At 43.2% G+C, this 26,591-nt stretch overlaps 1 protein-coding gene across 1 annotated transcript in view; it reads left to right on the top strand.

The window, feature by feature from the left end:
- LOC126235611 (neuroblast differentiation-associated protein AHNAK-like) overlaps positions 1 to 26,591 on the top strand; it is a 109,502-nt gene that overhangs the window by 5,797 nt on the left and 77,114 nt on the right. The window contains exon 2 of the mRNA XM_049944323.1: positions 10,883 to 11,121. Within this exon, the coding sequence (XP_049800280.1) occupies positions 10,883 to 11,121 (239 nt within the window). The remainder of the gene's footprint in view (positions 1 to 10,882; positions 11,122 to 26,591) is intronic.

Raw genomic sequence — 26,591 nt, 5'->3', positions numbered from 1 at the left:
ATGACCCAGAAATCCTAGTAACAGATAATGAACAGATAAAGAGGGTTTATAAATTTAAATATTTGGGAGGAAAGATTCAAGGCAATGGCTTCAAAAATATTTGCTGTAGACAAAAGAGTATGTAAAATGGAGAAAGCATATGATATAAACATGAACATTTACAACAAGATGTGTGTGTCTAAAAATTTGAAAATACAGCACCACAGCACAGTAGTAAAACCAGAATGTCTTTATGCAAGTGAATGTTTAATGTTGAATTATGAATTATACAAACTTCAAGTCCTAGAATTAAGAATCATTTGAAAAATACTCAGGCTGCTAGGAAATCCATAAGTATGAATATTAAGAAGTAATGATAAGCATCTTTGGGACAAGATGTCAACAACAGGACAGATTCAAGTAGTTAGGAAAGATTTGGAAAGAAATACAAGAAAAAGACCCAGCAGAATGACAGGCTTTCAAGAAGAAAGTGTTGCAAATGGAAGCATTCCAAGGCAGGAAGAAGAAGAGGAAGACAGGGTCAGAATGGTCTGAGGAAGAAAAAAGGATAGATAGTGAAGACGAAGGAAACCTGGAAGAAGAACAAAGGAGGAAGCATTGAAATTAGTATGTGGTCATTAGATACCCCAAACAGAAAAACAAAAAGAAGGATGTCTGTGATGTCATTAATATAGAACATCAATATCAAGGGCCCCACACACTTTCTTGGAGCACATCTACAGTTACATCTACAATGTTCCATATAGTTCTATGCAGTGACCTATGTACTGATATATCTTCAGCCTTGTCACAAAGTTCATTTCATTTGTACATTTTTTTTAAACAACCCATCATCAATGCATTATGATGTTGGTACATCATTAGAACATTAAATGTTGGGAGCAAAAAAAGAGAGACGTCTTAAGTGAACACTGAGCACTGTGTTATTGTTACTTATGCAGCCGGTACCAATAATGTAACAGTGAGCACACAATGTATGCTTTAAGTCAGCCTTTCCCATCATTGTATTTTGTGTTGTTGGGGGCATTACATGTGATCCAAGACAAGTTCATATGCCTAGGGATCAAAGGATACAGTGGTCTTTTCCACCATTTCTCCGAAGTACATTACCTTGTTCTCACTTAATGTGGACACATTCTTTTAGGTAAATTGTCATTCTATGAATATTAAGTTGACACAAAGCACTGCTACATTTTAATTTAAAATGGCTAAATGGGCAAAATGAGAACAGTGGTGTTTATGAACAAGTGGTTTCAATGGTAACGTTTTCACCATGTATGGGGATAATGCCATGGGACAGAGCATGGCAAGGAAAGATTTTCTAATTTAAAGGATGATTGTTTTGACATTATTGACCCTCCATTTTCAGAAAGACCTTCAGCATTTGATGAAGATCATCTGAATGCATTAATCCACGATGATGCACATCATTGCGCTCAAGAACCAGAAAATGTGATGAAGTATGACCATTCCGTCACTGTGCAGCATTTGAATACAAAGGAGAAGGTTCAACAATAAAGAATATGGGTACCACATGCCAAACCATATAAATCAGTGGTTGGCTGTATGTACATTACCCTCTTGCTTGTTCTTGATTAGTGGGTGAATACCACTGACCATTTCTAACCTGTATTGTTACTGATGACTAGAAATTTTGTTTTTATGCTAATGTAAGAGAAAGAACGGAAAGGAATGCTTTAGTCCAAACAAATCAGCAGTGCCACATAGACTTTTGAGCATCCACACAAGATAATTTTATGGATATTGTGGAGAGGTCCGGTGTTAGAATATTGCTGCAGGGTGTGGGAGCCTTACCAGGTGGGATTGACGGAGGACATCGAAAGGGTGCAAAAAAGGGCAGCTCGTTTTGTATTATCATGTAATAGGGGAGAGAGTGTAGCAGATATGATATGCGAGTTGGGATGGAAGTCATTAAAACAAAGACGTTTCTCATTGCGGCGAGATCTATTTACGAAATTTCAATCACCAACTTTCTCTTCTGAATGCGAAAATATTTTGTTGAGCCCAACCTACATAGGTAGGAATGATCATCAAAATAAAGTAAGAGAAATCAGAGCTCCAACAGAAAGGTTTAGGTGTTCGTTTTTCCCATGCGCTGTTCGGGAGTGGAATGGTAGAGAGATAGTATGATTGTGGTTGGATGAACCCTCTGCCAAGCACATAAATGTCAATTGCAGAGTAATCATGTAGATGTAGATGTAGGTGACCATGTGGTGTACTACGAGTTGCTTGCATGAGGTGTAACTTTCCTGTTGGTATTTATTGCCAACAACAGACATCTTGCAGATGTAGTCCCAGAAAAACAACCAGGAAGACTGTGTGAAGTGGTGCTATTCCACAGTAACAGTCACCAGCATTCTGCTAGACTGGCAACAAACACTATAGAACAACTGGGTTGAGAAGTCATTTTGCACCAACCTTTTTCACCTGATCTTGCACCCTCAGATTTCATCTTCTCTGCTCTCTGTTCAATGATCTTGACATACTTCCTTTGGGGTGAAAATACACTTTGAACATGGCTCTTTGCTACAAAATCACATGATTTCTACAGTTGTGGATTCAGAAAGTTATCCCAACAGACTGAAGTGAACAGCGAAACAAATTATATTATTTATGATGATTTAAGTGTCCAGTATGTATAGTCTGAGTTTTTTTTTAACTTGTAGGAAACACTACAGTGTTATGCATCAGCCTAAGATGTTCAATTGGCCATGAAAGGGTTAATCTGGAAATAAGCAGTAAAAGGCTAAGCCTGGAATAACATTTGTCGCGTTCTGTCCCTCTGCCAATCAGATAAATAGTCATAAACCTGCAGGACAACTGCGTGAGGACTTGTGGTGGACAGATTTAATGCAAATGTCATAGAGGGGATGGGGTGGCATAGGAGGTAACATAGGAGGTACAGGTACAGAGCTAGGCATGGGAAAGGGCAGTGTAGGGGTAGCTAGTACTGAGGGAAGGATTGTGAAACTTAAGTTAAGGGGAATTCCAAAATTTTCAAATTAGGGAAGCTGGTATGGGAGTAGAGGGGGTGAGAGGAGTATGAGATGGGTCTCAAGAATGCAGTACACAAGTTGTGAAACCACTAACAAGTCAGCCACCTTGTACTCAGTAGCATGTTGTCACTGGGTAGTCAATAACACTCTTGGCAGGTGAGGGATTGAGAGTAACTGTGGCACCCAGATGGGTCAGGCTATTTCACACATCAGTCAGGTGGCAAAATTCATTACTACTTATCGTAGTGTGCCTATTTGTAATGTTTGCTTAACATTACAATGACAAATTTCTAAATGTCAATTTGGTACTTAAAAATTTGTCTTTTCTCTTTGACCACATTTCCCTCACAATCTACCACAGTACACATTTTCAATGCAACTGCACATTTGTAACCAATCTTTCATAGTTACAATAACACCGCCAATTTTCAGTATGAATTATGTATGACATAATTAACATCCAGTGTTAAGTTATAGTATAGAATTTTGAAAAACTGTTTCACAAAAATTATGTAGCACACCACCAATGGAATATTAATGTCAAAGAAAAAGAGGAAAAATAAAGTACCACATAATAAAATATTAAAGTCGTAACTTAAATGTGCAATTAAGCTACTGAAGAAAGCAAATATCTCACCTGCCAACAGCTCCTCCATATTCAACTTCTGCGGCATCTGCAAAAATATTAAGAAACTGAATAACTTTACATCAACAGAATTTGAGTGAAAATCAAACATCTTGAAATGTGGCAGTGGTTGTCTTCTCACTGCACATGCTCATTTTAATGTCAAGAAGTTGCTAAACTAAAATAGTGATGGAGATTAGGAATCAGGTGCTGTGGCAAGTACATACATGTGAAATTTTATAAAAGCGAGATTGATGAAAACTGCATAACGATCCAAGTGGAGAACCACAAAATATTTTAATTTTAATTGTCTGAATTCATTACAGCTGCCATATACAGCCACTGTCACAGAGAAGGACAAAGGTGCCCACAAAATGCAAGTCAACATTGGTGTTTGGAGGCTGGTGTAAGGACACTGCCAGTGACCGAAATAAAGGTACAGCATAGTTTGCTGGAATGAACACCCCTCATGAAAGGGGAAATGAATAACAGACCATTATAAAATTACAGACTGTCACAGTTAGGAGATAGAGAATTTATGTCATGTACAATTCCGATAGTGTCTCCATTGGATTTCAAGTTACTGAGAACCAGCAGATCCCAAAGTGTTGAGCCACAGCAGTACACGTGGCACATGTCGCAAATGACATGCCATGTAGTGTAGCAGAGTTGTGGCAGCTTACAACTATGTGACTCACTTTCTTTTGTATTAGTAGTGTGATGTTGATACAGGGTGTTTCAAAAATGACCGGTATATTTGAAACGGCAATAAAAACTAAACGAGCAACAATAGAAATACACCGTTTGTTGCAATATGCTTGGGACAACAGTACATTTTCAGGCAGACAAACTTTCGAAATTACAGTAGTTACAATTTTCAACAACAGATGGCGCTGCGGTCTGGGAAACTCTATAGTACGATATTTTCCACATATCCACCATGCGTAGCAATAATATGGCGTAGTCTCTGAATGAAATTACCTGAAACCTTTGACAACGTGTCTGCGGAATAGCTTCACATACAGATGAGATGTACTGCTTCAGCTGTTCAATTGTTTCTGGATTCTGGCAGTACACCTGGTCTTTCAAGTGTCCCCACAGAAAGAAGTCACAGGGGTTCGTGTCTGGCAAATAGGGAGGCCAATCCACACCGCCTCCTGTATGTTTCGGATAGCCCAAAGCAATCACACGATCATCGAAATATTCATTCAGGAAATTAAAGACGTCGGCCATGCGATGTGGCCGGGCAACATCTTGCATAAACCACGAGGTGTTCGCAGTGTCGTCTAAGGCAGTTTGTACCACCACGAATTCATGAAGAATCTCCAGATAGCGTGATGCAGTAATTGTTTCGGATCTGAAAGATGGGCCAATGATTCCTTTGGAAGAAATGGCGGCCCAGACCAGTACTTTTTGAGGATGCAGGGACGATGGGACTGCAACATGGGGCTTTTCGGTTCCCCATATGCGCCAGTTCTGTTTATTGATGAAGCCGTCCAGGTAAAAATAAGCTTCGTCAGTAAACCAAATGCTGCCCACAAGCATATCGCCGTCATCAATCCTGTGCACTATATCGTTAGCGAATGTCTCTCGTGCAGCAATGGTAGCGGCGCTGAGGGGTTGCCGCGTTTGAATTTTGTATGGATAGAGGTGTAAACTCTGGCGCATGAGACGATACGTGGACGTTGGTGTCATTTGGACCGCAGCTGCAACACGGCGAACGGAAACCCAAGGCCGCTGTTGGATCACCTGCTGCACTAGCAGCGTGTTGCCCTTTGTGGTTGCCGTACGCGGTCGCCCTACATTTCCAGTACGTTCATCCATCACGTTCCCAGTCCGTTGAAATTTTTCAAACAGATCCTTTATTGTATCGCTTTTTGGTCCTTTGGTTACATTAAACCTCCGTTGAAAACCTCGTCTTGTTGCAACAACACTGTGTTCTAGGCGGTAGAATTCCAACACCAGAAAAATCCTCTGTTCTAAGGAATAAACCATGTTGTCTACAGCACACTTGCATGTTGTGAACAGCACACGCTTACAGCAGAAAGACGACGTACAGAATGGCGCACCCACAGACTGCGTTGTCTTCTACACTCCTGGAAACTGAAATAAGAATACCGTGAATTCATTGTCCCAGGAAGGGGAAACTTTATTGACACATTCCTGGGGTCAGATACATCACATGATCACACTGACAGAACCAAAGGCACATACACACAGGCAACAGAGCATGCACAATGTCGGCACTAGTACAGTGTATATCCACCTTTCGCAGCAATGCAGGCTGCTATTCTCCCATGGAGACGATCGTAGAGATGCTGGATGTAGTCCTGTGGAACGGCTTGCCATGCCATTTCCACCTGGCACCTCAGTTGGACCAGCGTTCGTGCTGGACCTGCAGACCGCGTGAGACGACGCTTCATCCAGTCCCAAACATGCTCAATGGGGGACAGATCCGGAGATCTTGCTGGCCAGGGTAGTTGACTTACACCTTCTAGAGCACGTTGGGTGGCACGGGATACATGCGGACGTGCATTGTCCTGTTGGAACAGCAAGTTCCCTTGCCGGTCTAGGAATGGTAGAACGATGGGTTCGATGACGGTTTGGATGTACCGCGCACTATTCAGTGTCCCCTCGACGAACACCAGTGGTGTACGGCCAGTGTAGGAGATCGCTCCCCACACCATGATGCTGGGTGTTGGCCCTGTGTGCCTCGGTCGTATGCAGTCCTGATTGTGGCGCTCACCTGCATGGTGCCAAACACGCATACGACCATCATTGGCACCAAGGCAGAAGCGACTCTCATCGTTGAAGATGACACGTCTCCATTCGTCCCTCCATTCACGCCTGTCGCGACACCACTGGAGGCGGGCTGCACGATGTTGGGGCGTGAGCGGAAGACAGCCTAATGGTGTGCGGGACCATAGCCCAGTTTCATGGAGATGGTTGCGAATGGTCCTCGCCAATACCCCAGGAGCAACAGTGTCCCTAATTTGCTGGGAAGTGGCGGTGCGGTCCCCTACGGCACTGCGTAGGATCCTACGGTGTTGGCGTGCATCCGTGCGTTGCTCAGGTCCGGTCCCAGGTCGACGGGCACGTGCACCTTCCGGCGACCACTGGCGACAACATCGATGTACTGTGGAGACCTCACGCCCCACGTGTTGAGCAATTCGGCGGTACTTCCCCCCGGCCTCCCGCATGCCCACTATACGCCCTCGCTCAAAGTCCGTCAACTGCACATACGGTTCACGTCCATGCTGTCGCGGCATGCTACCAGTGTTAAAGACTGCGATGGAGCTCCGTATGCCACGGCAAACTGGCTGACACTGACGGCGGCGGTGCACAATTGCTGCGCAGCTAGCGCCATTCGACGGCCAACACCGCGGTTCCTGGTGTGTCCGCTGTGCCGTGCGTGTGATCATTGCTTGTACAGCTCTCTCGCAGTGTCCAGAGCAAGTATGGTGGGTCTGACACACCGGTGTCAATGTGTTCTTTTTTCCATTTGCAGGAGTGTATATCTTTCACATCACTTGCAGCGCAATCTGTTGTTGAAAATTGTAACTACTGTAATTTCGAAAGTTTGTCCGCCTGAATATGTACTGTTGTCCCAAGCATATTGCAACAAACAGTGTATTTCTATCGCTGCTCGTTTAGTTTTTATTGCCGTTTCAAATATACCGGTCATTTTTGAAACACCCTGTAGGAAGCCATAAATGCCACATGAATACCGAGAATCCTGATCGAAACACTTTAAACCATCTGCAAGTACTGTAATGACTGCATACCTACAAAACTGGAGGACACTGGCCTCAACAATACATTATGATTTTATGAGCTTTGTCTACTTAGGGGTGTACTAACCTGTTCCAGAGTGTTGTTGTGTTAGAGTAATTCTTCATCAAAGTTCATATTTTCCATTCCAACATGCTAATAGCTGCCCCAGAGGTAAGGAAGTTTAACGTGTTGAGGGGATGCCCACAGATACTTAACATGCGTGGCCAGCACATAAGTTTTCATTTCAATTGAGTCACACTACCCTGTTAGGGAGCTTCTTACAGATGCAAGCAGTTTGTTCAAGGTACATTGTTGGTTAGGGTTTGGATAGTTATTTTCTATGTGAATTATGTATTTTGTGTTGATTAGCACATGCTCAGTTAGCCCCCAAACTACACTCAATAGCTCTTGTTCACACTGCTACAGCAGACTGCAATGTGATTGAAATATAGCACTGTAGGCATCCAAATCGCTATCATTGGCATTCTCCTGTAAAAATGCATCAGTGGCAAATGGCATCAGTGTATCAGCCTCACTGATTTGTACCTGTACACACAGAACAAGTGAGACTGGTGTGTTTCATAGTGAATGACTAGGCAGACGCCACTTCATATTGTGGACACTGTTAAGGTGATATGCAGAAAAGTATATCTAATTTCAAAGAAGATAGTGTGGGTGTCTTGAAGTGTACTATGTGACATTGGTAGCAATGATATATGGCATCATAAATCACAAATACTGTAACAGCCTAGCATATATTCATAATAACACTGCAGAGAGCAACAGTGACTGCATGAAGAACCAGCATAAAGGTGTGGGAGTTTAAACAATTGGAAAATTTTATATCCAGCAACTAAAGGAACTATATGCCGATTTAGATACACAGCTTAACCAACAAAACTATCATCAACAAGTGTGGTGCTCAGTACTGATGACTTAACATCAGGCATTCCTTTCAGGGACTGCTGTTAAAACTTTTACAAGAAACTAATGTAACATTTACACAAAATCCAACTACAATGTAAATTTGGATTCCTTCACACGCATAAGGCAAGTCCTACATCACTTGGAGGGGAAAGGAAATTTCAAAACTGAAGTCTTTAAAGTACAGTTTGACAGAACTACAGGCAATGCATCATTATCCCATTTTGGTATATTCGAGCATTTAATTGGGAAGCTGTTAGAGCAGTTGCTGTGGACAATTTTGGAGCAACTTTGTATTTTGGCCATGCATATCTCTGTGGTCATGGCTAACAGGGATGGAAGCTGATATTATGACAGCAGCAACACAATGTGACTAATGTGAATACATCCAATAAAGAGGAAACTGCAAATAAGAATTTTTTGTCGAGTAGTGACTTGAGCAGGAGCATAATTGGACTGGGGAAGCCCAACAACTAGGGTCCCAATGGCAGTCAAAACAAAGGAAATACAAGAAATTAAAATGGAAACAAAAAGTGGCAAAGTAGGTAAAACATCTGACTAAACACGTCCACAAATGTCCATAGCTCATTGAGGGGCTACAGCAGTGGTCTGGAATTAGTCCTCTGAAAGTGAACTAAATGGATTTTGGTCCACTCAGCTTGTGTCAGTTGCTAACAGGATGCGGCGTAACTTCCAGCACTGCAGTACCTCGTGAGAAACAAGTACTTTTATTCACTCTGTGAAGGCAGTACAGAATTCTCTGACCAGTCATTTGCACAGAAGTTGGTGGCGGTGACTGCACTGGAGTCATTCCATGTGGTACTGTGTTACAATCATTACTGTATGCCTCCTATCTGATTTAAACACATGATAATGAATTTAATAATGGTTACCGAGAGCTAAGGATGCTTTCACAAGGTAGACCAGAGTGGAGAACTGCATCAAACCCCATTCGGACTGACAATAGCAATAATAATAACAACAACAACAACAAATGCAGTCCATAAACTGGGTGAGTATGAGCCTAATACCAAGTGGTGCTTACTTTACAAACTGATTTTCTGCTACATCAGTTCCATACTGACTTCCCTCCTACCTCCCTCCCACCTGCCCTACCTCCCTCCTATCGCACTGCAGTTCTGCAAGTATGAAGTGTCTGAGATGAGTGGCAGTATAGTTACTTCCCACTCACCAAATCTATCACTCTTACTGAAGGGTGCAGTGATGAAAGACAGATTGTGATTTAGTAAGCAAATTGAGTGCACAGTCTTGCTATCATTAGGTAGCACTGATTGGGACAAATGACCAACAGTCGAGATCAGATGGCCTCTAACAAAGCTGTGTTTAGTCAGGCTGTGGAGGATGCATGGGGAAATTACATGATGCAGTGTCCACAGTTGCATTTTTCCTCCATTACATGAAGGAAGAACAATCTCTGGACAAAGTTCATTGCTGTAGCCCAGGATTCAGACAAGAAATAAACACGTTTTGTCCAACAGAAATTAAATGTCATATTGTTTCTTATTCTACATACAGCATGAGGAAACACATGTACTCCATCAAATAAATGCAGCATACAGACCAATTTCTATATATAAACACCATTTAGAAACTACAAATTATCCTACTGCCCTGTTTTCTTATTTGGTCATGAGAGACTTTCCAATTTGTAATTTGCCTATGCGTGTGCGTGTGCGTGCGAGCGTGTGAGAGGGGGAGAGAGAGAGAGAGAGAGAGAGAGAGAGAGAGAGAGAGAGAGAGAGAGAGAGAGAGAGAGAGAGAAGATGTGTTTTGCACATTTTTGGCTGAGTCTGATGGGTGGCAATAGAGTGGGAGAGAGATGAATTAGACATAACAAAAAATAGCCCTAAAAAGGGGCACTCTTGATTTATTCATTTCATGTATGTAGGCAGAGAGCAAGTAAAGAGAATGTAATACTCAAAATATGAAATTAAAACAAATTTATTTCAGGTACAAGGATAATGCCAACTAGAACTAGATCAAATTTCCTTCTCTCATTTTTGATATTTTTCCGTCACCAAGAGATTTTGTGCTGGCTCTCACTGACAGAACACCGCACAGCAGAACAAGGAAAGCAAGTAAAATGTTTTCAGTCCGTAACATTTTATCCAGAATGCCCCATTATTTCTGACTTCAGTCATGCACCCTGGCACTGAATCTGTGAGGCATTGGACCCATTTGTCAGAAGAGGCAACCCCGCTGAGGCTCCAAAAAAAGCAGTCCAAAAGAGCATCAGCTATAAACGGTGTGTTTCACAGACAGATCTCTGTGTGTTCGTGCTACTTACACACACATAATTTCCATTGTGTTCATGTGAGCAGTCTCTCACGGCCAGTCCATTACATTAATGTCTATGTTGGACAGCTGCAGTTGAATGAGCAGACCTATACACAAGTGAATAGTCTTCCTGTAGCATGAATTCCCCTCCACAATATAGCATTCACATTAAATGCAGCACCACTTTCTTCAAAATGTGGGCATACGGCCTGCTAATGAGGAAGCATTCCTGCTCCTCTCACAGAAATCTGTTGCCCCAACGGGGAAACCAACGCCCCCAACGGGGAAACCAACGCCCCCAACGGGGAAACCAACGCCCCCAACGGGGAAACCAACGCCCCCAACGGGGAAACCAACGCCCCCAACGGGGAAACCAACGCCCCCAACGGGGAAACCAACGCCCCCAACGGGGAAACCAACGCCCCCAACGGGGAAACCAACGCCCCCAACGGGGAAACCAACGCCCCCAACGGGGAAACCAACGCCCCCAGGAAACTGACAATTGGCTAGTACTACTTGTTGTCACCACTTATTCCCCATCATGTCTGGACCCTCGCAGCTGCTAAACTACTGTTTTGTCTTGGTAAGGCAACTTAACTGTGAAAAGTACATTTTTCCACATTGCATTCAGATGGAGCTCTGTGGCTGCCTGCCAGTGTAACACATTTCCTCACTGAGTTCCTGTTTTGTAGTGGATCATTGTGCGTGCAGTACAGCTTTCCTTGGCCCTCAGTGAACTGCATCATTGGAACTGGGAAGTTGGTCACTCAATGCAACTACTTTGTATCTAGGGGAGGGATTAGTTGTATCTTACAGGCAAGCTGTGTGTCATTCTGCTGTGTGCTCAGTATCTTGAGCCAGGCATTCTGCTGATTGTGATTCCTTCAACAAAATTCTTTAAAATTCTGTTTACAGTAGGGGTAGACTTCTGACATTCCAAGGATTCATCCATCACACAGTTTGATATTTTATCCAAAGTTCCCAATACTCAGGCAACTTCCATTCCTATAGTCACCCTTGAGGTGAATTTGTTTAGCTTTAAAAATGCACGTTACTACCCCTTAATATTTGTCATGTCAACACAGGATACATAGAAATTCACGACTGCCAGATATGTGACATGCATGGATGGAAAGTCAAATCATCTGCATACTGCAGGCGTTTGCTTAACCTTGCACAGCTTACACTGAGGACAGGCCACATATTTGAACAAAATTTCCTTAAACATTTTTGCCATTTATCAGCATGACAAGAGAGAAATCAGCATTGGACTAATATGCCATTTCTGATGACTAACACCTCTGACAATACCTCAGTTACAGTCATCCACTCACAAGCAGCACCACAGGAATATCACAGTCAAGCAAACATTAATGGTTTGAGTTGGAGCCAGGGCATGGGTAATGAAAACCAAAGGTGTATTCATTTATTTCTTATGTCTGTTACTAGTAATTAGGGTCTCAGTGATGTTCTAAGGGCTTCAAGGACATCTTCCACTGATCTGTGCCCACAACTATTGTTGCTATGATGGTCTAACACAAGACTGCAACTCACCTCGCCATCATCTTCCTTATCTTCCCCTATTATTTGTTCACACTTTGTCAAAGTACTGTGGGAAATTTTTAACCACTGCTTTAAACATTTAAGGATGGTAAGTATTAAGTGTGGTTGTAGTAGTTTGTAACTTTTCTTATCATGAACTGTTAAAGGTTTCATGTTTCATTCTGTCTTTTAAGAAGAGCTCTTCAAATGTTGCTTTTGTTGTTGGTTATTTTCTCTATCTTAAAACATTAAAACTTTTATGACTTTAGCTACAGGTACTTTAATAAATTTATCTGAAGCAGAGTAAAGCCCATATGCAACAAAAGCAGCTATTTCATTACTCAGACACACAATTCCATTATTTGCATAAATGTCCAAAAAATCTGTCTCTCTTTCTAGTGAATTTGCAAAAACAATTAAAAAATGGAAATGTGTAGCTTTGAACTCTGCACCTTCAGGTTACAGTGCAATGCTTCTATCATTTCACCATGGAGAATGGATTTGGGAAGAGCAGGTAATTTTGAGGCCTTAACCTTCATTCCAAAACATGCAGAGATATATTTTCAAGCTGCAAAATGAAGAATATGAGTGGCAGTGGAATACAAAAAACTTGTTGGTAAAACTAGTCTTCCATTCTTAGTTGCTTGAATGGTAGACAGTGAGCACTTAGAACCTGAATGCCAATAAATATACTAAGGCTAAGAGTGTGCTTATGTCAGTGATTTGAACCTTCTGAGAGTCAGGTCCATAACCTATGCAGTTAAGTAAGCGATCACTAGCATATGGGGCATACATGAATACTGAGTTAGTATCAGACACCTCACATTTACCACACCAATGACACTCATCTCCCCAAGATCAATCCCTGCTCTGGTTTTTACGGCACTATTGCCAAATGGCCTGATCTTTCCTGGCTTTTGTCTAATAAGGCACAATTGTTTGTTTGCTGATGAGTGTACACTGACCCCTACCTCAGCACCTCAATGCCTTGAGCCATCACAATTCTTCAGAAATGAATTTAACAATACCATGAAAGACGCACAGGCACGACAAAAAAACTGTAAGAAAGTGAACAAGGCCTCTGTTATATATAGATAACACACACTCACATACTCACACAAATGCAACTCTCACACACGTGACCACACTCTCTGGCAGCTGAAACCAGGCTGCGAGCAGTTGCACATGAGGAGACAGTCAATCATGCGGGGGTAAGGAGGAGGCTGGGACAGGGTGTGGGAGGGTAACAGGGTAGGGGTGGGCAACAGTAGACTGCTGGAGATGACGTGCAGGAGACAGGACATAATAAGGTTAAAGGCAATAGCAAAGAGGGTCACACTCAAAACAGTACCCTGAGGCACACCAACTTCCTGGTAAAGGTGTCTGACAAGGCAGTACCAACATTCCTTGAAAAATCAATACTTTAAAAATACCTGAAGGACATGGGGCATGTGGCCTCAGAAGTGCCACATGTGGAGAGATCAAGAATACCCATCCTTCAGAAGGTGTTTTAGGCTTTCTGCAAATTTAAAAACACTGCCAGTGTCTGATATATCCACAGAAAACCATTCGTGACATACGTTGACAAAGTGATGAGATGGTCAGCTGCAGGACGGCCTGCTCAAAATCCGCACGGTGCAGTGGTCAGTGAATTGCCACACTAGTCACTATACCAGCAAGGCATGAATTACATGTTTCATCAGTTTGCAAACACAGCTTGTGAGAGAAATGGGGGCAGTAACTAGAAGGAAGGTATTTTTCCTTACTGGGCTTGGCTATGGGTATGGGTATGGGTATGGGAATGGGAATGACAGTGTCTTTATGCTGGCATCTGGCAAACGGCACCCTCTGCCCAGATGCAGTTGTACATAAGAAAGAGCAAGTGCTTGCCCACAAAAGAAAGGTTTAGCAACATCTGAATGCAAACATCGTCCAGCACTGTGTTGGAGGATCGATATGAAGTGAGAGCAAGTTCTCGCCCCCTCATACTAAAGGCAGCTTGTAGCACTCGCTAATCTGCCAAAATAAGGGTACTACCCAAGCCTCCTCCACTTGTTTCTGGTGGAGGACGGCAAAATGATAGTGGGTGGAGCTTGAAATCTCCACAGAATAGCAGCCCAATGGATCTTGGTCCTGCAGGGCCCATACAACAGACGAGGTGTTGGAACTGTTAGAAGAACTAGTTAAGGAAATCTAGCTAGATTTTTGCTATCCTGAAGGGTGCAACGGCACTGTGCATGCAACTGTTCATAATGAATGCAGTTTGCCATCATATAATGATGGTTAAAAACATGGAGAACACATCTCTGCATGTGAGTTGAGTCACAACACAGCTCAGTCAATCAAGGCACTGGGACATGGCACAGTAAAGATGAAGTGCGAGAATGGAATATTGTGTGGTGGTAATGATAGCATTTGTAAGATATTCTACCTGGCCATCACAACTGGAGAAATTATGTTACTCAAAGGGTGCCAGGGAACAGTAAATCTCCAGTCATCCCCAGAAAGTTGCCATTTGGGTGTGCATGTATGTGGGGTAGGAGTCAGAAAATGGATAGCATATGGTAAATGGTTGCTCGAGTATGTACTAGAGACAGTGATGAGATGATGGGCAAATTGGGCAGTGCAGGAGAGTTCCAGATATGGGTAGGAGTGCATGTAGTATAAAAGGAAGATGGGTACTCCCACAATAAGGCAAATGAGGTTAAGGTGACAGAAGTTCAGCCTAGAGGGCACCTCTCTGTCAGGTTCTGGAAGATTTCCAAAGGGAATGGTGTGCATTACAGTCAACGAGCAGCAGAAAGGGGTGAGGGAGTTGGCCAGTAAGCTGGAAGAAGAGTGTCCATGACACCGAATGACTGAGGGATGTAAACAGTACATATGGAAAAGTTCAGGAGAGGAAGTAAAATGCGGACAGGAATAGCTTCAAGTTGAAGGGTTGACTTTGAACGTCCTTCCATATGAGCAGCATGACTCCTCTCTCTCCTCCTACGATATGGAATGCCATCTTTGGAGAGAGGGAGTCAAAGCATACTGGGAAGAAATACAAAAGCTCAAATCAGTCTTGAGGATGCAATTTTGTTTCCTGCAGGCAGAGAACTAGCAGAGGCTGTGATTCCAAGAGCAGCCGCAAGTCATCTTTTTGGATTGAAGGCCACCAATATTCCATTGGAATAATGTCATGATTAGGAAAGAGGAGGGGGAAAGAAATGGAGAGGTGGCACCTCAGTGGCCATTCCTGTGTTACATTCTTGACTGCATTTACATAAACTTATGGCTCCTCTTTTTTGGTTTCTTAAACATTTTATTTTATCTGACACATTCCATGACCTTTAAGATTTGTGCCACATATTGGTCCTAAACAACAAGATGTATGAAAATGAAACCACTTACTGGATAAAGGACTGTTTGCCATGGTCATGGGAGCTGGCAAGTAAGCCAATGCAAGATCTGAAAGATCACAAGAATGATCATTCGATTCTGTTTAATGTACCAGAGACCTATATTAATATTACTGAAAGCAAATCCCTAACGACAAAAGTAACTAAACAGTTACTTTGAAATCACACTGCACAATTTGTGGTGCACGTGCTTAAGTACACTAAGGTAGTGTGGGAGTGACAAGTCGATAGTCGACAAGACACTGAGAGATTCTCTTTATGAGCGGGGTTCTTTGGAGCACACGAGGAGTGTTCGTTTTCCCGCGTTAATGGATGTATCAAGTGTAAGACGCCGTGCTCACACCCAAACGCATCCCACGGCCTGCTTTAGGCGCAGCCGACCGTGACAACAAGCAACTGCGCCTAAACTCACAGACACATGGAAGGGGGACACCCCCATTTCAGCATGAGCCTACGTTATGTGGATCTACTTCTCCCACAACTGTAAGGTACGCTGCTTCACAAAGACTTTTCGTTCCTGATCGCTCTACAGGATGGATGTTCTTGGTCGACACCGGCTCAGTTGTCAGCACTCTGCCTGTAAATTTCTTCCCTTCAGATAAACACACTGAAGAGACCACGTTGAAAGCAGTCAACGACTCAGTAATCCACACATATGGACAGAAAACACTGCCAGTGGACATTGGGCTACCAGAAGAATGCAACTGGACCTTCGTTATGGCCGATATCGACCAACCTACACTAGGTGCTGATTTCCTGGCAAAACATACATTGTCCGTGGATTTACATAAGTCACAACTCGTCCATTCTGGCAATGGATTTGTTATTCCGGGAATACAAGGACGTCCGACTTCTCATGCATGCCAAAGGGTAGATAACCTCAGTGCACCCACCTGGGAGGACACCATAGCAATGAAGGAAGCTGACCGGCACATGGCTCAAACGACATAAAAACAGTTAACGACACAACAACAGGCTCCTGCTGCTTCAACCACAAAGGCGACACCAAAACCACAACAGAGAACAAGAAAGAGCAGGGCGAAGCATGAGACGGTGCACCACTTCCGGACAACTCCAGGCCCACCAGTCTCCTCACGTGTTCGCAGGCTTGCACCTGATCGCTTGCGGGAAACCAAGGCCATTTTCAACGAGATGCTACAGGAAGGAACTATACAGCCATCAAACAGTCCGTGGTCCTCTCCTCTGCATCTTGCCCGTAAAAAGAATGGGTCATGGTGCCCGTGCGGTGATTATCGAGCTTTGAACGCCCGAACTGTTCCAGACAGATACCCTGTGCCACATATACAGGATTTCACCCATTCACTGGCCGGGGCATCCATATCCAGTGTTTTGGATTGCCGTAAGGCTTATAATCAGATCCCAATGGCAGAGCAGGACATACCAAAGACTGCAGTGACGACCCCGTTCGGGCTGTTTGAATTTTTGGTGATGCCATTTGGGCTGAAAAATGCGGCCCAGACATGGCAACGGTTCCTAGACAGCGTACTAAGAGGACTACCATATTGTTTCGCCTATTTAGACGATATTCTGGTGTTTTCGGAGAATGTTTCTGACCATCAGAAACACGTAAGCGAGGTGCAAAGCAGGCTTAGCGCTCATGGAATTACACTTAACAAGGACAAGTGCATGTTTGGGGAACCCGTTGTAATCTTCTTGGGTTATAAAGTGTTAGCTCAGGGCATTTTCCCACTGCCAGAGAAGCTGGAGTTGTTGCGTACCCTACCACGGCCTCAAACCTACCACGATCTCCGACGGTTCCTAGGGATGATAAATTTCTATCGTCGCCACCTCCCCGGAACAGCAGCAATCCAGACGCCACTGAACAATGCCTTGGCCGGACACAACAAAATTGGCAAGCACCCACTCCCATGGATACCCGAGATGGACTCGGCTTTCAAGGCACTGCAAAACAGCCTTCACAATGCAGTGGGGCTTGCACACCCTGCACCAGGAGCTCAGCTAGCCATAGTAGTGGACGCAAGCCAAGTCGCAATCGGGGCAGCACTGCACCAGAGAGTGAAGGGTCATTGGCAGCCACTAAGATTCTTCTCACAAAAACTACAGATGAGTCAAACTCGTTGGAGTGCATATGACAGGGAACTCCTCGCAATGTATGAAAGCGTCAGGCACTTCCGCCCCTTAGTTGAGGGCAGGCAATTCACCATATACACCGACCAGAAACTTCTCGTGGCAGCTTTCTACAAAAGTCAGCGATTCATGTTCCCCCCGCCAGGCCTGCCATATAGAGTTTATATGCCAGTTTTTGACAGACGTGCGTCACATCCATGGTGCCGAAAACATTGTGGCAGACTATTTCTCACGTATTAATGGGATAAGTCCAATGTTAGATTATTCCGAATTGGCAAGGGCTCAGGCTTCAGATGTGCAGCTGCAATCCTTGTTGGCGGACCCATCCACTGGCCTACATTTACAACTTGTGGACGACCCTGGCAGCCCATGTAAGGTATGGTGCGACGACACCACGGTTAGACCACACCCATACATCACCCCCCCCCCAGTTCCGACGAAAGGTATTCGACAGCATTCACAGCCTGGCACATCCGGGAACCAATGCCTCAGTGAAATTAGTGACAGACCGTTTTGTGTGGCCTTCAATCAAGAAAGATACACGGGAGTGGGCTCGCAGCTGCTATCAGTGTCAACGTAGCAAAGTGGGACGCCATGTTCACGCTCCAGTAGGACAATTCCCAAACCCAACGGCACGTTTTGGGCATGTACACATTGACTTGGTTGGACCCCTCCCCCCTTCAGAAGGTTACAGGTACTTGTTTACGGCAGTGGATCGTTGCATGCGGTGGGCAGAGGCTACACCAATCAGGGACATTTCTGCAGAGACTACTGCACGCGCATTCTTGGAAACTTGGATGGCTCGTTTTGGGTGCCCATTTTTCGTTACCACTGACCAAGGACGCCAGTTCGAGGCAACGCTGTTCCAACAACTGTCAAAACTCTGCGGCTTCCAACGAAACCGTACTACTAGCTACCACCCGGCCAGCAACGGTTTGGTGGAAAGGTGGCACCGGACCTTAAAGGCTGCCCTGATGTGCCACGAGGACTCATGGACTCGAGCGTTGCCATTGGTTTTGTTGGGGTTACGGACCGCATTAAAAACAGACATCAATTGTTCCTCGGCAGAGTTGGTATACGGAGAACCACTCCGAGTTCCAGCAGAATTCCTTGCACCAGTTCCTCTCCCAGATGACACACAACTACCCCACCTCTTGCAACAAATAAGGAAGCAGGCAGAGACACTACGTGCAGCCCCAACGTCTCAGCACGGCACGCATCCAGTGTTCATACACAAGTCCCTCGATACTTGTTCCCACATCATGCTCCGCACAAACCTGGTACGTCATTCGTTACAACAACCGTACACTGGACCATACCAAGTGCTAGGACGGGACACACACACAATGGATATCCTCCACCAGGGAAAGTCGACCAAAGCTTCCATTGAGTGAGTAAAACCCGCTTGGACAATGCCAGCACCGACGACAGTCTCACGGACGATTTCAGGCACAACTTGCAACGAACCCACACCTTCCGCAGAACCAGACAGCTGTGTCCCACATGAGACCCACACCAGGGGGCCTAATGCAGCAACAGAATCAGCAAGCAGCACCCACACCCACACTATCCGCACTCGGGCATGCCGAGAGGTGAAGTTTAAGTACCTCACCATACTGGGTGCTCCGCACTTCAGGGGTGGGGGGGGGCTGTGTGGGAGTGACAAGTCAATAGTCGACAAGACACAGAGATTCTCTTTATGAGCGGGGTTCTTTGGAGCACACGAGGAGTGTTCGTTTTCCCGCGTTAATGGATGTATCAAGTGTTCTTTGTGCGGTACAATAAAGGTGATCATTCACAGTATAAATTCTACACAAGTGTTTTCCTTTATGTGGTGAAATTACCCCTACAGTAGTTTTATTGAATTACTAATCAACACGTGTCAAACATAACAAACACTATGACAAGTATACCTCTCAAAGTAGTTCACTTGGTAGTTATTTCACAAGAAGGAAAGTATTTTCAGAAGAGTTTAGGTAGTTTTGACAGGCCATGAATGTATGGAGGAGAATGAGTCTGATATCATTCTAGAAAGGTACTTTGAAACGTGTTTGCGATTGCGAGTACCTGTCATTTGTGTTTGTGACATTTGCTCAAAAATGGGGAAATCTCAGTTCCCAACTGCATTCAGTAAGCATTTTAGACAACAGTAAGTGGTAAGTGTCGATTTCAAGGAATATTTATTGTCACGTTTCATGAGTATCAACTATGGTGTAACACATCGCTTTGGTAAAGGTGTACATCTCACAATGTCTATAGTACCGATGAACAACGGTCACCACCACAAAGTGATTTTTTTTAAATTCAAATGGTGGCTTTGAACTCTTATACCCTTCTCTGTTGTGCATAATGTGGTTTCACTGCCAAACACCACACTTGCTAGGTGGTAGCCTTTAAATCGGCCACGGTCCGGTAGTATACGTTGGACCCGCGTGTCGCCACTATCAGTGATTGCAGACCGAGCGCCACCACACGGCAGGTCTAGAGAGACTTCCTAGCACTCACCACAGCTGTACAACCGTCTTTGTAGTGATGGTTCACTGACAAAATACGCTCTCATTTGCTGAGACGATAGTTGAGCATAGCCTTCAGCTACCTCATTTGCTACGACCTAGCAAGGCGCCCATATCAGTTACTATTGATATTGTGAATCATGTACCGTCAAGACAGATGTTCATCATTAATGGATTAAAGTTAAGTATTCCACCAGCTATGTCCGTTTTTCTAAATTCTAATTTCCTTGTCCTGTTCCAGACCTCACGCCAGCCTGCGCGAGTTAAAATGCATGCATTTTGGCCTCCTCTAGTAACACCTGCCAACCACAACACACAAAATCTAGTGGAAATTGATGCAGCATATCTCCAGGGTGGGATAACGATAATTAGTTTATCGTTCTTCACAGTTCATGATGATTTCAGTGTTTTATTCTATCATGATGATGATGATACCTGGTTAGGGGGCACTCAATGGCATGGTTATCAGCATCCACACGAATTCCCAAATTTTACATGGTCCAGCCACGCCACTTTCACAAATGATGAAGGCAACACAAACAACCAGTCCATGGGTTTATTCCTTGCTGTCTCATTCTTGTTCAGCAATGTGCCTTCCTCCCTAGAACTGTCAGCATCATGACAACTGCCATTACATCAGGAGAACGAAGATGAAGTTGAGCTGTCAGTAAGATTCTGTACACTAACCAATGACACATGACTTGACATTAGTAATTAAAGAGAGTTACTTGTTTTAAATTAAGATCCAGTATATGAGTGGTCTTGAGATATTTTTTGGGTCATTTAGCAGGTAATTTAGACTTGAGATAGCATTTCAGTTAACAGTGCTAATAAGTTGCAAAGTTTGTGATGTCAGGAAACAGACTGCCATGGGAGACGCAATGAGACTGAAATGGAGATGAATAGGATATTAATAAAGGAGTTTATTTGATTAAGCAAGTTGGTAGTGTGCAGAGTAGCTCAGAATAGGAGGAAGTATTTTAACGGTTCAAAGCCCTGAGCTGATGAAATATGTCCTCACCCTGGGAGGAGGACAGGAAGCAGTGTGGGGTTCATTACATGCCACATAACCAAACTTTATATGCTACTGGTGAAAATCACACTTGCTCTGCCAGTCTCATACGTGCATCCACTACTTTCACTCACCTGAGCGATGGGACGCGTGCGTTCCTCCTCAGCAGGGCCTGATTGACAAAAAAAGAATTTGCGTGTTAATATAAAAAATACTTTATCTGCACAAGTAAAACAAACTAGTGATAAACTAAGTGTGTTTCAACATGACCTGATAAAGAACAGAATCAATTGTTTCTATCTTTTAGAAAACCTACAGATCAGTGTATAATTGAGCATCTAATCTACTCAATTATAAACAACCATCAATATTACCGAGTTCCAGAAAGCCAGAACTTTATTCCAGTTGCACGCTGGCTATCAGAAGACTGGCAGGGACAAATAAATGTTTATTGTCATCATTTCACATAATTATTGATGAAATTTTAAAATTTAAAATCCTGTAGTTATCTGCTTAATAAAACATACAATCTTATGTTACACAGTTAACACACTGTGTCACATTTAACATTTAGGAACTGTGTGTAAGCTTGTTTATGCACGTTCACTAATTGAATTCATGTACAGGCATTATATTCATCCAGTATTTGGCAATGAGAGCACTTAGTGTTTTGCAGAAAACTTCACCAATAATTTTAAATCATCATGAATTTCTCTCACAGATACCCCACAGAAAGTAATAGCAAAAATGTTTATCACTTACCACATTTTTGCTGTTTGTGCAGTAATAATGCCACATCAAACACATTCAATGTAACACTCCTTTCTTTACTTACAGATGGGTACAAGTAGTGAGGAGAATGAGTGGCAGGTGAGGCAGATTATTTCTCAGGTGGATTTTTTGTAGAGGTGAGACAGAAAGAAAATCTGATGCGTATGGGGACAGGATGGATTAGGAGACATAATAGGAATGAGGTGGAAGTGGGTGGTGTAGCATCTGGCTGGTGCTTTACAATCCTGCCTTATGCCACACAACAGAGGTATGTCAGTTGCTGGCATCTTAACAGGCTTGAAACTGAAACTCACCCTCAGTGCAGCGGATCTTGCCAATGACACCCACTGCATGGTTTCCACCCTGGAGCCATGCGACACTGGACAACTTAACAGTATTTCTCCACTACATAGCCTTTGTAGGGGAATGTACAGTGGCTCACCAGCCAACCCAAGTTCCAGACTCGACATCAACTATCTACTTTGGAATGCATGACTATATTAATAAGAATGCAGCCCACAATATTGGCATTGCCAGTGCAACCTACAGCAGTGTTTGTCAGTTGTTACAGACAGAGTGCTCAACTGGAAGCTTGAAGAATAGTTTTCATATTAGTGACAATCTTTTCATGCATTAGGGCATTCTCTACCTTGCCTTCATCAGAAAGTTGTTTCATTTGCTTCATGTTGGCATGTACCATCTGTGCCGCAATGAAACTCTCTTCCTCTTGTCCACTCAGGAACATCTCTCTTCTTGTGCTTTTATAATTCCTTTTTTGTCTCTGGAAGCTTTTTACCAGTGTCTTGTGATCCATTAGGTAGCCTTCATCTCTGTGTTCAAGTGCTTCTGCATAGTGTTTGAATGGTTTTGCTCAGTGTTCAAATGCCTTGTGCCACTTCTTTCTTTCATCCTGGTATCTTTCTGCCTGCACCATTCCACATCATCATCCCTCCTTACTGATGTCTTGGCCCAATTTCTGTATTTTTCTTCCAGGTGTGTGCCTCATGGATGGCACTGCCATCTCCTCCATGGGGATGACAGTTCATACTTTTGGCTGCTGTTACAGTGAAAACTTTTCCTCTGAGCACAGCAACATTGGAATCTAGGACATCATCAGTGCAGCTTGCAGTGCTCAGCTTAGCTCATATTAGTGACAACCTTACAGCATATCAGGAGTATTTTTATGTTGCTTGCACTAGGAAGCTGTTTCACTTGCCCAACATTATCATGTGCCTTCTGTGTTGCAATGAAGTTCTAATGTTCATGGCTACCTGAGCACATCTCTCTCCTTGTGCATGGATCATCCACATTAGGTGGGACATATGACCACGAGTGTGGGTGGCAGGTGGGGCAAGGCAGCTCCCTGCTGGACTCCCTGTAGACAGGTGAGGCAGAAAGACGAACAGATTGGTCTGGGATCAAACTGTAGTGAAAGTCTTGATGGGAAATATTTTATGAACAGAGGTACTGGCACCAGAGACAAATGTAGTGAACAGGAAGTGATACTGTATTATCAGCCATTCTCTCCAAAAGTATTGACACATTCATCCCACATGCTTCAGTTGTTTCCACTCTGCTATACACTCCCAGCACCTTCATTTCAGAGGTGATCAGCTTTCATATGTTATAAGGTAGATCATAGAAACCTTATTTCTGCTGACTGGATTCTTCATAACCACCCTACCCATAATTCAAAAGACAGCTCCATAAATAATTGTAAACAATTAATTCCAAGAAACTACTGACACATTCAAGACAAAATAAGGAAAAGAAAACAAATGTCTCCAGTACACTATCTCATGAGAAAGAAGAAAAACAGTACATCAAAAGAACAGTATCTGTACATTTGTGGTGGTAGATTTCCAACTACAGTCACGATTTTGATATGATTTTCATTAATAAAGACATGCATTAATTTTTGTTACAAGACACAGACATCAGTTTTCTTCAAGAATGAGTTATCAGTGAAAATATATGTCAAATAGTATATACCTAGCAAATAATGTAACAAAGACAAATAATATCTACACTGTCTTTGCCATTTACAATTTAGCCAAAGATAGGAAGCTCCTTCTACAAAACATACTGTACTCATTTCTGTACCAACAAAGAAAAAACACATTCTAGCATCACCTGTCAGCTTCTGGGTTCTAATTGTACATAAACTGAACAACAGATCACAGTACACAATGAAATGGGACATTCCTATGGTTGTGCAGATTCTGAAACAAACATTTTGGCAGGACCTTTATGTCTGATTGATCACAGAAAGGTTAAGGGAGCCCCTGAAAATGTTAGTATCAAATAACTTATGATAGTGCTGAACGCATCAGCTATGACCATTTATAAACTAGATTCACACCCCAATATTTCCATTTAAGTTACTACCCTAATAGGTTGTACAAAAATGTTCAGTTTTGAAATACAAATCATCCTCAGTTTCTTCTACTCACATCATTCATTCATTCATTGGAGTCCCACTGTTTGATTAAGCCTCTTCCCTTGCTTCTCCTGGTATTCTGGTCTCAAGCTACAGGCATTGCAGCTTGTAGTCCATATAGCCTGATATCCACTCAATGCCTCTCACCAGACTGTCACCTCAATGTTCCCCCCACTCACCTCTCTAGGATAGGAGCATGTAATTGTCTTATTCTATCTGTCACTCACTCCATCACTACATGTATCACTCATCTCCACTACCTCCCCACTACATCTCCAACTCCTGCCTGTTCCCTGTCCATTTTTCTGTTTCCTTTTCCCTCCCAGTAATTCTCAGCATACATATTTCCACAGCTATATAGGCAAACTTTGTATTTCTGTAAGTCAGTAAATACTCGCCCCAAATCAAAGTCCTCAATATTCAAAAACATAAATATAATAAAATATATTGTGATTTCTGGATTATAATTAAATTGTGTATGGTGAACTGACTAAGGGTTTGCAGAAATCACATAGATAAGAACTATAAACACAATATCCAATCAAAATACCTGGGCACCCTTATGTAACGGGCAACTGAGCCCTTTAATTCAATGAGAGGTGGAGCTACTATTATAGGAAGTGAAATGATAATTAAATGGACACCCTAGCTGCAAACAGGCGGTGATGTACTTCATTGGGGAAATGTTGAAAATGTGTGCCCCGACTGGGACTCGAACCCGGGATCTCCTGCTTACATGGCAGACGCTCCATCCATTTAATTATCATTTCATTTCTAGCAGAGCTGCATGGTCAACTAAGGTAATTGTTCTTTCGGGAACAGATACTGCAGTCATATATATTATAGGAAGTGGCAGGTAATAGTGTTTTGTAAGCAGAATTCATCAGTCAGGGATCTGAGTACACTGAACATGGACTTTTCTTTGCATTACACCTGAATAATTAACACAGGGATGCATTTCAGCCCTTCCAAACTTGCCCAAGTCAGCTGTCAGTGATGTGACAGTTAAGTGAAAATGTGAAGGAACAACCAATGCTACATGAAGTCCAGGCACACACAGTATGCTGATGGACAAGTGCTTCTAACATCGTGGTAGGAAATAGTAAAAACCAGCTTGCAGTTAGCTGCTGCAGTCACTCTTCAGTTTTGAACTGCAGCTAGGAGCCCGCTAAGGAAATGGCTGTGTACAGGGAGTTAGAAAAAACTGGTTACAATGGCTGAGCAGCTGCTGGAAACAACATATTTCTGTTCAACATAAAGTCATACTGACTGTAGCACAAAAACCTATGACTGCTGGTGAGTGGATGAGTGGAAACGAGATTTGGAGTGACAAACAGTGCTATACTCCGTGGGTATCTGACGGAAGAATTTGGATGTGGTGACTACTAAGTGAACATTATCCGCCATTACCTCTACTGCCAACAATGCAGTGCAGAGCAGGCAGTGTAACAATATGCAATTTCTCCTCTTTAACTTGTTCTCCCCTTATTGTACTTCAGGATATGATAAATGCAGAAGGGTAAGTACATATTTGACAGTATTGTGTACTATACACAACAGAGGAACAGTTCACAGACAATGACCGATTTGATCAGCTCAACACTTGTACCTCTCATGGATCAGCATTGTTAGGCAAAGGCTTATAACCACTGGCATTCCTGAAGGCGGCTTGCCTGCCGATGTTCCAACCTGAAAGCAATGGATCGTCTTAGGGATTAGTTGTAAATGGCATTTTCACTCCATACCCTGTGTCCAATATTTCTACCTTGTCTGGTATCAGCTATGAAGGAAGAATGGGTTGGCATCCACCCACAGAGATTTTGAAATGTCAAAGTGTCCCGAGAAGTGTTCAAGTCCTCATAAAGGAGAACACAAAATCTTAATGTCCACTAATAGGTGTCCAGATACATTTGATTCTCTAGTGTACAGAGCAGGAATGTAAGCCTCCCACAGTGGGCTCTTACTCTTACTCACCAGGTGACTTCGCTGCACCTGTGTCCTCAGTACTGGGTCCAGCCTCTGGTGACCGTAGCCGCTGTTGTTCTGCACTGCCTACTATTATACACACAGAGAGTAAAACGTCTTTTAAGTACTTTATGTAATGCTTTAGTTAAGGCTGCAATTACGTGTAAATTTACTCTTACTCACCAGGTGACTTCGCTGCA

The sequence above is a fragment of the Schistocerca nitens genome, chromosome 2 (assembly GCF_023898315.1).
Source record: "Schistocerca nitens isolate TAMUIC-IGC-003100 chromosome 2, iqSchNite1.1, whole genome shotgun sequence".
In the NCBI taxonomy this organism is placed as follows: domain Eukaryota; kingdom Metazoa; phylum Arthropoda; class Insecta; order Orthoptera; family Acrididae; genus Schistocerca; species Schistocerca nitens.
Note: the sequence above shows the minus strand (reverse complement) of the source record. Positions and strands in the feature narration are given on the sequence as shown.